Source organism: Pygocentrus nattereri, chromosome 19 (genome assembly GCF_015220715.1).
Source record: "Pygocentrus nattereri isolate fPygNat1 chromosome 19, fPygNat1.pri, whole genome shotgun sequence".
NCBI lineage: Eukaryota > Metazoa > Chordata > Actinopteri > Characiformes > Serrasalmidae > Pygocentrus > Pygocentrus nattereri.
Genome location: NC_051229.1, coordinates 8981848 through 8996291, shown reverse-complemented (window position 1 = coordinate 8996291; position 14444 = coordinate 8981848). Strand labels below are relative to the sequence as shown.

Sequence of the window (14444 nt, the reverse complement as noted above, 5' to 3'; positions counted from 1 at the left end):
ATGTTTATGCCAGAGGAGGTTTGAGACTCTGCAGTTATTGATCAGCAGAGTGTTGCTGACTTTTATACACTATGTGCCTCAGCACTCGGCGACCCGCTTTGTAACTTTGTAGGTTTTTTAACTACAGTTGCTGTAGTTCCTGAACACTTCAACTGTTCAGTAACACCACTCACAGTTGATCGTGGAATATCTAAGAGGTAGGAAATTTCACAAACTGACTTGTTGAAATAGTGGCATCCTATTACAGGACCATGCTCAAATTCAGTGAGCTCTTTAGAAGGACTTATTCTTTCACAAATGTGTGTAAAGGCAGACTGCATGGCATGGCTAGGTGCTTGATTTTATTCACCCGTGGCAATGGGACTGAATGAAACCCCTGAATTCAGTGATTTAGGGGTGTGTTCCTGTTTTTTCGTCCATTTAATGAACTTTTTCAGGCCACAATATGTCCGCATGCTTGTGTTGTTGATAACTGTAGAAAATATGTATGTGTCTGTGTGTTTGTCAAAAGTTGAAGGAGTTGGAGTTTCTTGTGCTTTAGATAAGAGAATTAAAAATTGATCAGAAAAATGAGCAGGATGCCCAGAAGTCAGGCTGGCCATCTTCACTGCACAATGTAAGAAATAACAAAATAACGTGTGTGTGTGTGTGTGTGTTCTCCCTTTGCTGTGAGAGAAAAATGCAGGAAAAGTAATTTAAAGAGAAAGTGGAGGGAGAGGGAGAAAACTGAAAAGAAAGTATAGAGTTAGTTGAGAGGAAGAGAGAAGAGAATGAGGTACTGTAATAACTTATTGAGAGTTTGTCATTATTGGACTGTGTGTGTGTGTGTGTGTGTGTGTGTGTGTGTGTGTGTGTGTGTGTTCTGGTAAATGAATACTTCTCATTAAAGTAATATCTCAGAATTAAAGTAAGAGTCTCATAGCAGGTCATTACTGATTAATTGAGTGTTCAGTGTGGACAGAACACAATAGATCTGTTGTCATAAAACACCAGAAAGAGAGAGAGAGGATTTAAAGAGAATGAAATGGAGCTAATATAAAGAGAATGAGAGAACAAGAGAGAGAGAATTTAGAGAGAGAGAAAGAGAGAGAGAATGGGTAATACTAAAAAGTTTAAGACAAAAAGAACGAAAGAGGATTTAAAGAGACAGAGAGAATGAGAGAGAGACAACAAGGAAGACAATTCAGAGAGAGAGAGAGAGAGAGAACAAGACAGAAAAATTAAAGACAGATAACAGAAAAGAGAATTTAAAGAGAATGAAAAACTGAGCTTAAAGTGAGAGAGAAAGACAGCTAGGAGTTGGAGAAAGTAAGAACAAGGATTGGTGAGATGGAAAGAGCTCAAAAATAACATGAATGATAGAGAGATTAAGAGAAAAGGCTGAGAGAAACATAAGAGAAAACAAAAGATCGAGAAGGATGATGAAAGAGGGAGAGAAGGAAAGGAAGAGAGAGAGAATGAAATTGATCGAGAGAGTATTATATAAAGTTGAGACAGAATGTTCAGGATGAGTTTTGCAGTGAGAACTTTGTGATAATTGAAGATGCTGCTTAGTTCAACCAGTTGGACGATTGTTTCAGTGCTGTAGCTCGCCTCACTCACTCTGATAAGCCCCTCTCTCTATAGCTAAAGCCCCTCACACCAGAGAAGAACAGAGAAGACCACAGCTCTCCATTTACCAACACTGAGCAGAAGAGTGTGTGGTCATCTAAACCACGAGTCTGGCTCCATATACAGTTAATGCATGTCAAAGTAAAGCAGGAGTACTGATTTAGTGCTCATTCACTCATTTCACATATTTCTTTAGCATGATTTATTTTTGACGTTCATATTGACTCATAATAAACCTAATCAATCATAAAGAGTAGATGTGAATGAGGTTTATTTATAGTGCTTTAATTGTGATAGATGTACATGTTAAAGATGTGTTACATATTAACGTCCCATGCAGAGGCTCAAAAAGTAGGTTCAGCTCAACGTTCAGGTCTCAAATGCAAAAATCAGCATTACACTAATGAAGATGCACTATGATGACAGTAGTGTAACATAGGAGACGATGAGTCTTGATGCCAGTGTGAGTTGCTTTTATTTAAATCCGATTTAGCTGAGTCTAGAAACTTAAGTAGCAGAGGTTTGTAGAACAGACCATAATGAAACAAAACAGGTAAACATAATTAATCTAGAAACAAAACTTACAAGAAGATCAGCGACAACAAGCAACAGGGTAACACAGATAATGCAAAACAAAGGGTCAGAGCAAACACAGGGGTATAAATACACTGAGGGGGAAACAAGAAACACCTGGGACTAATCAGAGGGAGGGGCTACAGACTATCGACACATGATAGATGTAAACAAAACCACGTAGCACTAGGAAACAAGAAAACCAAGGCTAAAACAGAGAAAGACTTGGACAAGGCACAAGAGGAAGTTACAAGTAGTTATTCACTCACATCCTCAGAAGACATGCCCTTCTCCAAGTTCGGACTGAGCCCTGTTTAAATGCTCTTTCATCACACTCACAATCATCAGATTCATCCACTTGGGGAAGGGGTCTGAAGCGCCTATGTTACAAAATATTCATGCACATGTTGTACGCAATTGCATATTTCTGCCTTGAAATATTATGTGGACACAGGAACTCAGTGTTTTAAACCTACCAATTTGCTTGAACTAGATGTCTGACATCCTTTCTTTATTGCAAGTGCATTAATACTTTGGCTCAATTTCTGAGCTGCTGAGCTAAAATTTTAGGTGTTTATTTTGGCTGAACTGCAGCTGAAACGCAGTTAGTGTGTTTGGTGACTGGTGTGGAATTGTGTAGAATTGAGGTACAACTGCTGTCCCATAGATTGTTGTTGGGGTAAGATAGTTGGAGCACATTACATGGCAATGCATGCTGGGGACTGAAGTGTAGTGCACTGTGAAACAAGCTAATATTGATAGAAAATGAAAACACTTTTGGGGGCTAGATAGGTTTGGGTGGCAGGCCTCATCTGGCCTGGGGGCTTATGTATTACACATGGGCTATGTAGTGTAGATAGAGCTGTGTGTTCAAATCAGACAGTGGAGATGTGCAATGGCCAGGAAAAATAAGCCAACATGCTTAAAAGCCTAAAACAGATCATTCTAGGCTAAAGCGTACTGCCACGGTTGGGATGAAAAATGTTTATGGACTGTTTATGTCTTATCTTTGATAACTTAAAGCATTGAAATGGATATTTGCTATGATAATTTGACACAGCCTGTTTCAGCTATTGTAGTAAAAGAATATCAACTATCTGGTAGCACTGCGAGTGAGAAGAGACCCAGGCAATACTAAATCTGAACCAGAATTAGCTCAAAATCAAACGTGGCCATTTGGATGATCAGCAAAGCGATGGAACATTTACGTTTTGTAATATTACAAAAACTAAGTAATTGATGTAGGCTGAATAGGCAGATGTATGTACGTTAGTTTTCATGACATCACAAAGACAGTTAATTAAACGGGCTGTTTATGCAGCCTAATTTTCATATGTGAACCATATGGATGGGGATGAAGTGTTTACAAAATAAATCACCTATTTCATTTTACAATGGTGAGTAAAATCCAGTTTTCTATGACACAGGCTGTTTAAGACAGACAGTGTTATTTGTGATAATGATGTGTGTGTGTGTGTGTATGTGTGTGTGATGAGTCTCAGTGTGGTGCATCATCTGTCAACACTTTATTTCACTACAGCAAATAAAGCAGACAGAACACACACTGTCACCCACAGAGAGGGAGAGTGGTGGAACTGATGTGTGTGTACATGTGTGTTTAAAGACAGAGGGGACAGAGCGCTGCTATAGAGCAGAAAACTAGCAGAGGGAAATTAAGCTCTGTTCTAAAGAGCTCTGTTTTATACAGGAAATAAAAATTAAACCATCTCAGACTAATCGCTCACTTTCTGTGTGTTTTCCTTCTGAAGAAGTCAGATCAATTCAGCAGCTGAGCAGGCGCAGCAGGAGTGAGCACTGTTTGGGATGATTTTCCGTCTGCCTCTCTCTCTCTCTCTCTCTCTCTATCTGTCTCTCTCTTCTTCTTCTCCACTTTTTCTTCTGTTTTAAATCCTGAGATTTTACCACACTGTCATTTTTGTCCTCAAAGAGAAATCGTATTTCACACTTTTATGCAGTTTTTGGCTCTGTTCTCTATTTGAGGTTTTGAAGAATGTTTTTTGTCTCTTAATGTGATTTTTACAGTCCAGACTTTTATCCTTGGTTCTAAGTACATCATGAGAAAGAAGTGCCAACTGATCAACTTCATCCCTGGGCAGGTGAAAATAGCGATATAATTTTGTCTGGAAAAAAAAGGTGGTACATAGTACTGACTGTTATGTCACAAGGACTCTCTCTCGCCTGGTCAGATCAAGGACTTTGTTTTAATTAAATTTGTTTTAATTATTATAAGACCTTTCTCTCTTTTTCTCTCTGTTTCTATGTCTCTCTTTTTTCTCTCTGTCCCTCTTTCTGTGTCCATCATCCTTTTTTTTTGCTGTTTCTGTCTGTCCGTCACACTTATGTCTCTTTTTGATTTCTCACTCTCTCACCTCTGTTTAACTGTTTCTCTCTATATCTTTCTCTTTCACTCTCTTTTCTCTCTCATTAGTTCTCTCTCTCTCAAAATTCTCCCACACTTCTCATCCTTGTCTTTCTCTCACTCTCTTATAATATCTCTCTCTCTCTCTCTCTCTCTCTCTCTCTCTGTGTTTCAATGTTGCACAATGTTCAAATGTTACGAAAGCTCAATAACCATTCATGGTTAAACGCAGTAAGAATTACAGTAGCTGTAGAATTAATAATTAAAATAATCTCTCTCTCTCTCTCTCTCTCTCTCTCTCTCTCTCTCTCTCTCTCTCTCTCTCTCTCTATCCCCATCTCTCTCTCTCTCAGCTCCATCTATGGTACCTATAATTCATCAGGTCAGCTCCACTATGAGGAGCATCACATTGTCATGGCCACAGCCTGAGCAGCCCAACGGCATCATACTGGACTATGAGCTCCGCTACTACGAGAAGGTAGGAGAACTGTGTGTGTGTGTGTGTGTGTGTGTGTGTGTGTGTACATTTCTCGTATTTTTTTGCCTTGTATCTACTTATAATATTTGCATTATTTTATGCAGTGAAATCACTCACAACATGTTTTATATAATTTCCCATCCTTTCTCTATCCCTTAGAAATAAATATATTTTTGTTACTATGTCTGAATTTTTGATGATTCAGGCTGTTCCAGACTGAAATCATCAGTGGCCAGTTGCACCAGCTGTGTGTACGTTCAAAAGTAGGCTAGTTGTAACATAAGTGCTAAGGTTTATGCTTCACTAAATCAGAACGAGCTGCATCACACAAGCTAGATTTAACAGTGAGCTTAGAAGTTTCTAAATATTTACACCTCCCCCTGAGAAGGTGTACATGTTGAGGAAACCATCAAAATGAACATAGAAAGCAAAAAAGAAACCAAAAACATTCCTTTTGTTTTGTTAACTAAGCTACAAACTCTAAATGCTATATGCTGCGATTTTACTTACATCTCTAACCATTGGCCTGGTCTGAACTTGAGCATGAAGCTAAACACTCACACCTCTAGCTCAGTGAGACTCAGCAGCTGCAAAAAAACAGCTAACCTGATCTGCTGTTGTGTCAGTTAACCAGAAATTGTTGTGTAAAAAGCTGCATTTTTGGTTTTCTCAGGGAAATATGCAAGAATAAATAGACAGCAGCTATAGATAATCACTTTTATTCAGTTTAACATGTACACATGTTTTCTTCCATGCTGTATATGTTTCCATGGAGAAGTCAGAGCCAAGTGCACAGTGTTTGTCAGAGAGTTGAACAAATAGTTCTTGACTCATGTTACTGTTGTAAAATAATGAGCAAAAGCATAGTTTTTCATAGATAGATCTGCACCTCCATGAGACATGAATGATTAGAGAGAGAGAGAAAGGAAGAGAAAAGCAGATATAAGTTCAATCTAGGAGACACCTGGATCAAATGCTTTCCTACGACTACCTGGGACTAAAGATTGGTGCATCAGGAGGCCTCGGTCTGGCAGTGAATGCACTGAAAGAAAAGGCCTGCAGAGCCCTCTATTCAATCAGGAAACAATTCCACAAGATTGATATCCCAGTTAGAATCTGGACAAAGATCTTTGACAGTGTAGTCGTGCCCATTGCGCTGTATGGTAGTGAAGTCTGGGGTCCACTCAGTCATCGTGACTACACTAGATGACAGCCTGGCCATCGAGAGAGGCAGGTTTAAAAAGTCCTGGCTAGTGAGAGAGGAGAGAGTGTGTGGTCACTACAGGACAGGTGAAGTAGAGACAGACATGCACTTCCTACTAAACTGCCCAAAATATGAATCCATTAGAAATAAATATTTTAACCAATTTGAAAAACAGATAAACAACTTCAGGATGTTGGGAGATAAAGATAAATTAGTGATTATATTAGGAGAGGGTCCAGCAGTGCCCACTGCAGCCAGATATGTGTTCCATAAACTCTGGGACAGTGAGTGACCACCAAACCACAGCATTCGCTTACTGTTATATATGCATCTGTAATCTGTAATAGAAATGTCCTGTTTCCTTCTCTTTTTTCTCTTCTTAATCACGTGAATATATTTGATGACTTTTTTCTTCCCTTTCCTGTTATAAACTACATGCACATTCAATACGTTTTGCTTTATTATTACATGTACTTTTATATTATTAACTGATAATTAACACTTTCTCCTCTTAACTGTTGCATTATCATATATTGATCTCGGTTTGTATTTTGTTTTTATTTTAGTTTTATTTAGTTTTTAATAACTTTTAATATACAGCTCATTTTTGTTGTGCTTTGACAATACAAATGTACATTTGTCAATAAAGCAAACTTGAACTTGAGAGAGAGAGAGACCGAGAGAGAGAGACCGAGAGAGAGAGACCGAGAGAGAGAGACAGAGAGAGAGACAGAGAGAGAGAGAGACAGAGAGAGAGAGAGACAGAGAGAGAGAGAGACAGAGAGAGAGAGAGACAGAGAGAGAGACAGAGAGAGAGAGAGACAGAGAGAGAGAGACAGAGAGAGAGAGACAGAGAGAGAGAGTGATGTAGGAGAGATCCCAGAAGAGGAGTCCAGTTTGAGCCGGTACTATTTTGGTCCAGAGCACCACAGCAGTGACAACTTCCATTTGTCTTCCAAGTCTTATGACAGAAGAAATGCCCCTCTACTGTACTGTGAAACAGAGGGAGAGGATAGAGAGAGAGGGAGAGATGGCTAAAGATGGACACAGAAAGAGAGAGAAAGAGAGAAAAGGTTAGTGTGTGTGTGAGAGAGAGGAAGAAAAAGAGAGAAAGAGGAAGACAGGCAGATATTAAATAGTGTGAGAAGTTGAAAGAAAGAAGGAGAACGAGAGAAAGTGTGGGATAAAGAGAGAGAGGGGAAGACAGCAAGAGAGAACTAAATGAGAAAAGAAAGAGGGAGAAGTGAGAAAGAGATGAGAGAGAAGGAGAGCAAGAGAGAGCTGAGGATAGAGAGTGAAAAGGGGATAAAGATGGAGAGAGAGAGATATAGAGAGGTAAGGGGAGAGTGAACGAGAGAGAGAGAGAGAGAGAGAGAGAGAAAGAAAGAGTGGGATATAGAGATGAGAGAGAAAAGAGATCAGGGGAAAGCTAGGGGAAGAAAATAAGGAGGGAAAGAGTGAGGAGGGAGAGAGAGTTTAGAGAGAAGAAGAGCAAGAGCGAACTAGGGAAAGAAAAGAGAGAAAGACAGAAAAAAGCAAGAGAGAGGGAAAGAGAAAAAAGATTAGAAGAGAGAAGAAAGGAAAGAGAAAGTGAATTGAGGAGAAGAGAGAGAAGAAGGGAAATTAGAGAGAATTAGGGGGAGAGAAAAGGAGAGCAAGAGAGACCTAGGGAAAGCGAGTGACAGAGAGAGGGAAAGAAAAAAGAGAAATTAGAGAGAGAGAAAAGGAGAAAGTGAGGTGAGGAAGAGGGAAGCAGGGAGAGAGTGAGCATGTGAGGAGAACAAGAGAAAGTGGGATAAAGAGAGAGAATAAGGAAGAGAGAAATGGCAACAGAAAAAATGTGAGAGAGCGAGAACGTGCAAGAGAAAGGAATGAGGGAGACCGAGAGAGAAGGAAATAGAGAAAAAGATGAGAGAGAAGGAGAGCAAGAGAGAGCTAGGGAAAGAAAAAAGAGAGAAAGACAGTCTGAGAGAAAAAGGAGAGTGGAGGAAGAGAGAGAAAAGACAGGTAAAAAATAAAAGTAAAGGTAGAAAAAATGCATGAGAGAGAGATAAAGACAGAGAGCAGTGACAGAGCTGATGGGTGTAGAGAGAGGTTAAGCGACACTTTCTCTTACCAGTTGCACACAAACAAACAAACGACTGACACAGATCACTTGTTTATTTTTTCTTCTTCTTCCTCCAAGGTTGAGATTAAACACTGTGCATACAAATACAAACACACCCTGTATGTTCTGCTCAAGCCCAGGGAGACACAATCAAACAGTGTAGACTTACTTCCACAGTGTACTTCCACTCACTGGCCACTTTATAGTAGCATTTCCTTTGTACTTCCACTCACTGGCCACTTTATTAGTAGCATTTCCTTTGTACTTCCACTCACTGGCCACTTTATAGTAGCATTTCCTTTGTACTTCCACTCACTGGCCACTTTATAGTAGCATTTACTTTGTACTTCCACTCACTGGCCACTTTATAGTAGCATTTCCTTTGTACTTCCACTCACTGGCCACTTTATAGTAGCATTTACTTTGTACTTCCACTCACTGGCCACTTTATTAGTAGCATTTACTTTGTACTTCCACTCACTGGCCACTTTATTAGTAGCATTTACTTTGTACTTCCACTCACTGGCCACTTTATAGTAGCATTTACTTTGTACTTCCACTCACTGGCCACTTTATTAGTAGCATTTACTTTGTACTTCCACTCACTGGCCACTTTATTAGTAGCATTTACTTTGTACTTCCACTCACTGGCCACTTTATTAGAAACAGTTACTTTGTACTTCCACTCACTGGCCACTTTATTAGAAACAGTTACTTTGTACTTCCACTCACTGGCCACTTTATTAGTAGCATTTACTTTGTACTTCCACTCACTGGCCACTTTATTAGAAACAGTTACTTTGTACTTCCACTCACTGGCCACTTTATTAGAACCAGTTACTTTGTACTTCCACTCACTGGCCACTTTATTAGAAACAGTTACTTTGTACTTCCACTCACTGGCCACTTTTTTAGAAACACCTATCTTGCACAACCACTGACCATCTTATTAGAAACAATCTTGCACATGTCTGATAGACATTTTTGCCGTACTCAGTTCTGTTTTTTTGCGCTCAGGTCCCATCTTTGTAATTTGATGGTTTACATTTGTGTAAATGAGCATCTCAAATGTTATCAATGTGAGCGAGCCTGACATGAAATGACTCTCACACACATCCTAATCAATAACGTTATATCAAAGAACCAGGCGTGTCATGAAGATAATTTACTCTAAAGCACATTCAGCTTTTCATTATTAGACCAAGATGAAGGTGAAAAAAGGTTGGTTGCTTTGCTTTTGCACTGTTTACCTGCTCTAACTGCAGGTAAGATGCTGCTGCAAAGGTAACGCTGAATGATGGCACACACTAATGAATATCTAAGCAGATTGTCTGACTGTTTCTCTGTAAAAGCCATTCCACTTTTCTTCTTCATGTTTATTGTGTGACGATGTGCAGCGTGAAGCAATGAGCGAGGTTATGAAAATGAGTTTAATCAGAAGCCGCGGGATGAAGATCCCTCTCCACAATGGTTTAGCGATATGCAAACACCATGAGTGGAAACACTTATTTACCTATAAATATGCATGAAGAGTAATCATCTCCTTATTTCTGCTGTGTGGCTCCTTTAGGCAAATAGATGAGCACTTCTTAAACAAATGTGGAGGGGGAAATAAGCAGCAAACGGCTTCTCATGTAAGACACGAGAGAACTGAGAGATATCAAAGGCAGTGAAAGCTCTCTGTCACTCGCTAATTCATTAGCCACATTAAAGTGCTCTATCATTAGCTGCCATACACTTTATGATTGTGTACCACAATTTTATAAGCTTGCATAGGTCAAAAATGTTGCTTCATCTCCAACCACGACTGTCCACAGCTGACCACTTTATTAGAAACACAAACTGTACTTTCTATCACTGGCCACTTTATTAGCAACACCAACGTTGTACTTAATTATTGGCCACTTCATTAGAAATACCCTCCTTGTACTTCCACTCACTGGCCACTTTATCGGAAACATCTGCCACATACTTCCATTCACAGACCACTTTATTAGAAACACCTGTCTTGCTCTTTGTATTTGGCCACTTTATTAGAAACAAATAACTTGTACTTCAACTCACTTGGCCACTTTATTAGAAGCATCTAACTTGCATTTCCAGTGACTGGCTACTTTATTATAGAAATATGTGCCTTAAAGGTCCACTATAGCTATCCCATTTATCATTGGTCACTTTCTGACCACAGGATCAGAGTGTATCACTGCTAGTCTGAGAGTGGTCTACTACACAAAAATATTCAGCCAAGATTGGCTCTTCGGTCAGAAACTGGCCACTGATGAAGGGCTAGAAGATAAATTGTGCACCAACAGATGGGCTGCACTCTTCAAATGTACACCAGCAAGGTGGAAGCTACAAGGTAGAGATTTCTTTAAAAAAAAAAAAAAAAAAAAAGGCTTGTACACCAAAATACCTACTTTTACGTACCGAAATACCAAAATACCTATACTTTTGCTGTATATTATGTTTACTGTGCTATTACTTTCTCTTTGCTTCCTTATCAGAATTTACTGATTTACACATTTACCCGGTTTTCACGGTGCATAATTTTTCTTTCGTTGAAAAACAAAGCTAACAAAATAACACATTTCAAATACACAATGTGGGCCTTCAAATTAGAAATGGATTTGCTTGTCGTCCTTTAGTTGGTGCTGTTTACCTGTAGAAGATCGGTTTATGATTAAGATCGGTAGTTTCAGCTGCCGTGCGCTTCACGCGTAGACTGAAAATGTGGCAGAAGTGATGAGCATCGGAGTCTAACTTCACTCTGTCTGCGTGGGTGTGTGTGTGTGTGTGTGTGCGCGAGTGGAGGCGGAGGTTTAGGAAATGAGAGCCAGAGGGTGGAATGTTTTGGAATAAACATTTTTACACTTCAGAGATTACTGCTCTGATATCAATCACGGCCTTGTTTGCATTCCACTCTGCTCTTATGTTTGAACGACTGTTGTTTTGTTTTGTTTCTTTTTTTATTATTATTTTTTTAATCATGTCCTTGATTACAGAGTTCAGCCTGAAAGCTGATTAACAGCCGAATACACTTAGGGTCCCGGCAAAAAAAACAAAAAACAAAAAAAAAAAACCACACACACAACGCGGCATGTCGCCTTGTTTAAAAATGACTTTGAGCTCTAGAGCCACTTGAATAAAAAAGCCTGAGCTCACGCGCCAGATAATTAATTAGAAAAGCCATCAGACACTGAAGACTGTTACACTTCCACGCCTGCTCAGTTCACTGAGGACTGAGATAAAAAACAGCTATAACTACTATAATGATAATAATAATAATAATTAATTATTATTATTAGTAGTAGTAGTAGTATTAGTAGTAATTTCTTATTAATGTATCTATTTAAAAAAATAGAAAAACAACAAAACACAACAAACTGCTGTTATTATTATTATTATTATTATTATTATACAGTAATAATAATAGATTAACTAATCTGAATTTTCTTTACTTATATTTATTTGCTTAGTTAGTTAGATCATTGTTTACAGTTTATACAGTTTCTTTTGTATTATATTTAATATTATATTGTGCTCTGGTGTTGCTCAGTACTGAACTGTGTCTCTGTGCTTCTGCATGTTGAAGTAGTCAGTAGTCAGGGCACTTCAGGTCTGGTAGTGACGCTGCTGTGTTATCAGTTAAGATGAAATTTGGATAAAAGAACAGCAGCTCAGGGCTGTGAGGGCTTTTTGCTGCGGGGCAGATGTTTTCACTCCCCTCTTGACTTGGAAAGAGCTCGATTTACCAACTAATCAGTGAATTAAACAGTTTATGGTTGGGTCAGTGCCAGTTGCCAGTCTGCATAGAGAAAGATGGATAAAATGAAGCTTGTGAGATGGGATGTTTTTTTTTTTGTTTGTTTTTTTTTTTTCCAGGCAGCTGAGGTGAGCTGATAAGCTTAATGTTAAACGAGCAGTAGTTTAGATAAATTCAGTATAGTAAATCCCATCTTGTATGTTTCTGTGATCGTGTGATTTGCTGTCACAGAGAGGTTGGTTTGTGTTTGAAATGCTGTTGCTTGTTTCAAGGCCAGCAAAGGCTGCCTTTTTTAGCCGTTATGTCACTGAAGGCTATCCTGTTCTGTAAGAAGCTTTGAGTGTGGCTGAGAAATGCAGCATTTAACAGAACCCGAAGGACACCAACCGTTTATAAAACCCAAACAAATGATCCCAGCAAAACCCACAAATACATAAAGAAGGTCATAATGAGCCATACTTAAACCAGTGGCTTTCTTCAAAGAATAGGCTTTTTGAAATAATTCATGTTTAAAAATATTTCAGTATTTCAGAAAAGTTCAAGTTCAAGAGGCTTAATTGTCATTTCAGCGGTATACAAGTACACCGCTGTGAATGAAAACATTCCTCCAGGACCATCACAAGCACACAAGTGCATAACAGTACAGTGTACATAGTGTAGACAATACAGTACAAAAGATACGAGAAAAACATTCAATAAATAAATATATAATCGGCAACTTCTTTTTAGAAATGTCCTGTTCCACTTTAAATGGTGCAGCAATTAAAGCAGTACCCTCAGGTGCCAGAATATAACTGCTGCACCATTTAAGGTGGAATGGGAAAATTTGAAGAAGACGCTGGATCGAAACAGAAAAATCACACTTAATTGAAACAATGCTTAATATATCTGCGACTCGCATGTCTGTAGTTACAGTCGGTACATCGGAAATGACTCATTAATAAACATGAGCTGAACAGGTATCTAATAAGGCTTAATAGCCAAACAAAAGTTATCCTGCTTCTCTTTCAAACGTGTAGCTGGTGTTGGAATGGCGCTACTTTGTTAGAGTGCAGAGCACATCGATATGCTGTGAAACATTTTTCACATTATTCAAAGTAGAGTTACTATTTTGAGTAAAACTCCTTGTTCAGATGCTACCATATGTAATCTGGTTAATCATTAAATTTCTTTGATAATATAATGATTCCCAGAATTGCTAGCTTATTTTTTAAACTGCATGATGTCATGTTATCTTGGTTAGGACCCCTAAATAACTACACATAACAATTGTTGGGAAAAATCTTTGTTATGCATTTCTGAAGAAAAATAATATCGTCCGATATTTTTAAATCTTCAAATATCGATATCAGTAAATCCCAAAAATCCCATGTTGGTTGGGCTCTGTTGGAGATGAGCACCACGACTGTAACATCGTCAGCAGACTTGATGTTATGTTTGTAATGTTTGGCAGTACAGTCGTACATGAGCAGAGGACAAGGTACACACCAAAGTACCCTGGGGGGCTTCGATGCTCAGTGTGGGGATAGTCTGTTCTGGATCCTGACAGTTTGGGTTCTGTTACTCAAGAGGTCTAGAAGTCTACAGAGAGATGAGCTTAGTCCAAGTGAGTGGAGTGTGCTGACTAGAACGATTCTAACATAAGCGTCCTTGTTGTCCAGATGGGATCAAGCCGGGTGGATGGCAGTGGTTATGGCATCCTCAGTGGGGCAGTTTTGCCTGTAGGCATATTCATGGGGGTCCAGTGTTGATGGAATGGATTCCTTAATGTGTGCCATGACCAGCTGCTTGAAGCACTTCATGACAGTTGAGGTTAGCTGGTGGCAGAGGACTTCGTCAGCACTAGGATGATAATGGCTGATTTGAAGCATGTTGGGAGAGCAGCCCCCTCCAGGGAGATGTTGAAGATGTGAAAGACAACAGCTAGCTGCTCGGCATACTTGTTGAGCGCATGCCCAGGGATGTTGTCAGGGTCTTCAGCTTTACGGGGGTTCACCCTTAACACTGTTCTCATATCAGCTGCATTCACAGACAGCACCTCACCACCGGGGGTGGCTAGATCCTCCCTACGGACTTAGACTTAGGTGAGTTGAGGGCAGTCTTTGGGGCAGGCAAGGTGATTCTTCTTCCTGTAGCCAGTGGCAGTTTGAAAGTCCCTCTACATATGTTTTGGGACTTCGTATTGCCATAAAGCCTCATTGCTCCATTCCAGTTTTCTGCTCAGATCCAGTCTCTCTCACTTGATGCTTTGGATTTTGTAAGTGTGAGTGAAAATCAGATCTCTGTCAAGTTAAAATAAGATTTGTGCCACTTCAGCCTGGCAGTGTG

The 14444-nt window shown here is 39.4% G+C and overlaps 1 protein-coding gene across 2 annotated transcripts in view; it reads left to right on the top strand.

The window, feature by feature from the left end:
• LOC108430182 (ephrin type-B receptor 1) overlaps nt 1–14444 on the top strand; it is a 406692-nt gene that overhangs the window by 267342 nt on the left and 124906 nt on the right. For both annotated transcript variants that reach the window (XM_017702512.2, XM_017702510.2), the window contains exon 7: nt 4918–5042. In XM_017702512.2, the coding sequence (XP_017558001.1) occupies nt 4918–5042 (125 nt within the window). The remainder of the gene's footprint in view (nt 1–4917; nt 5043–14444) is intronic.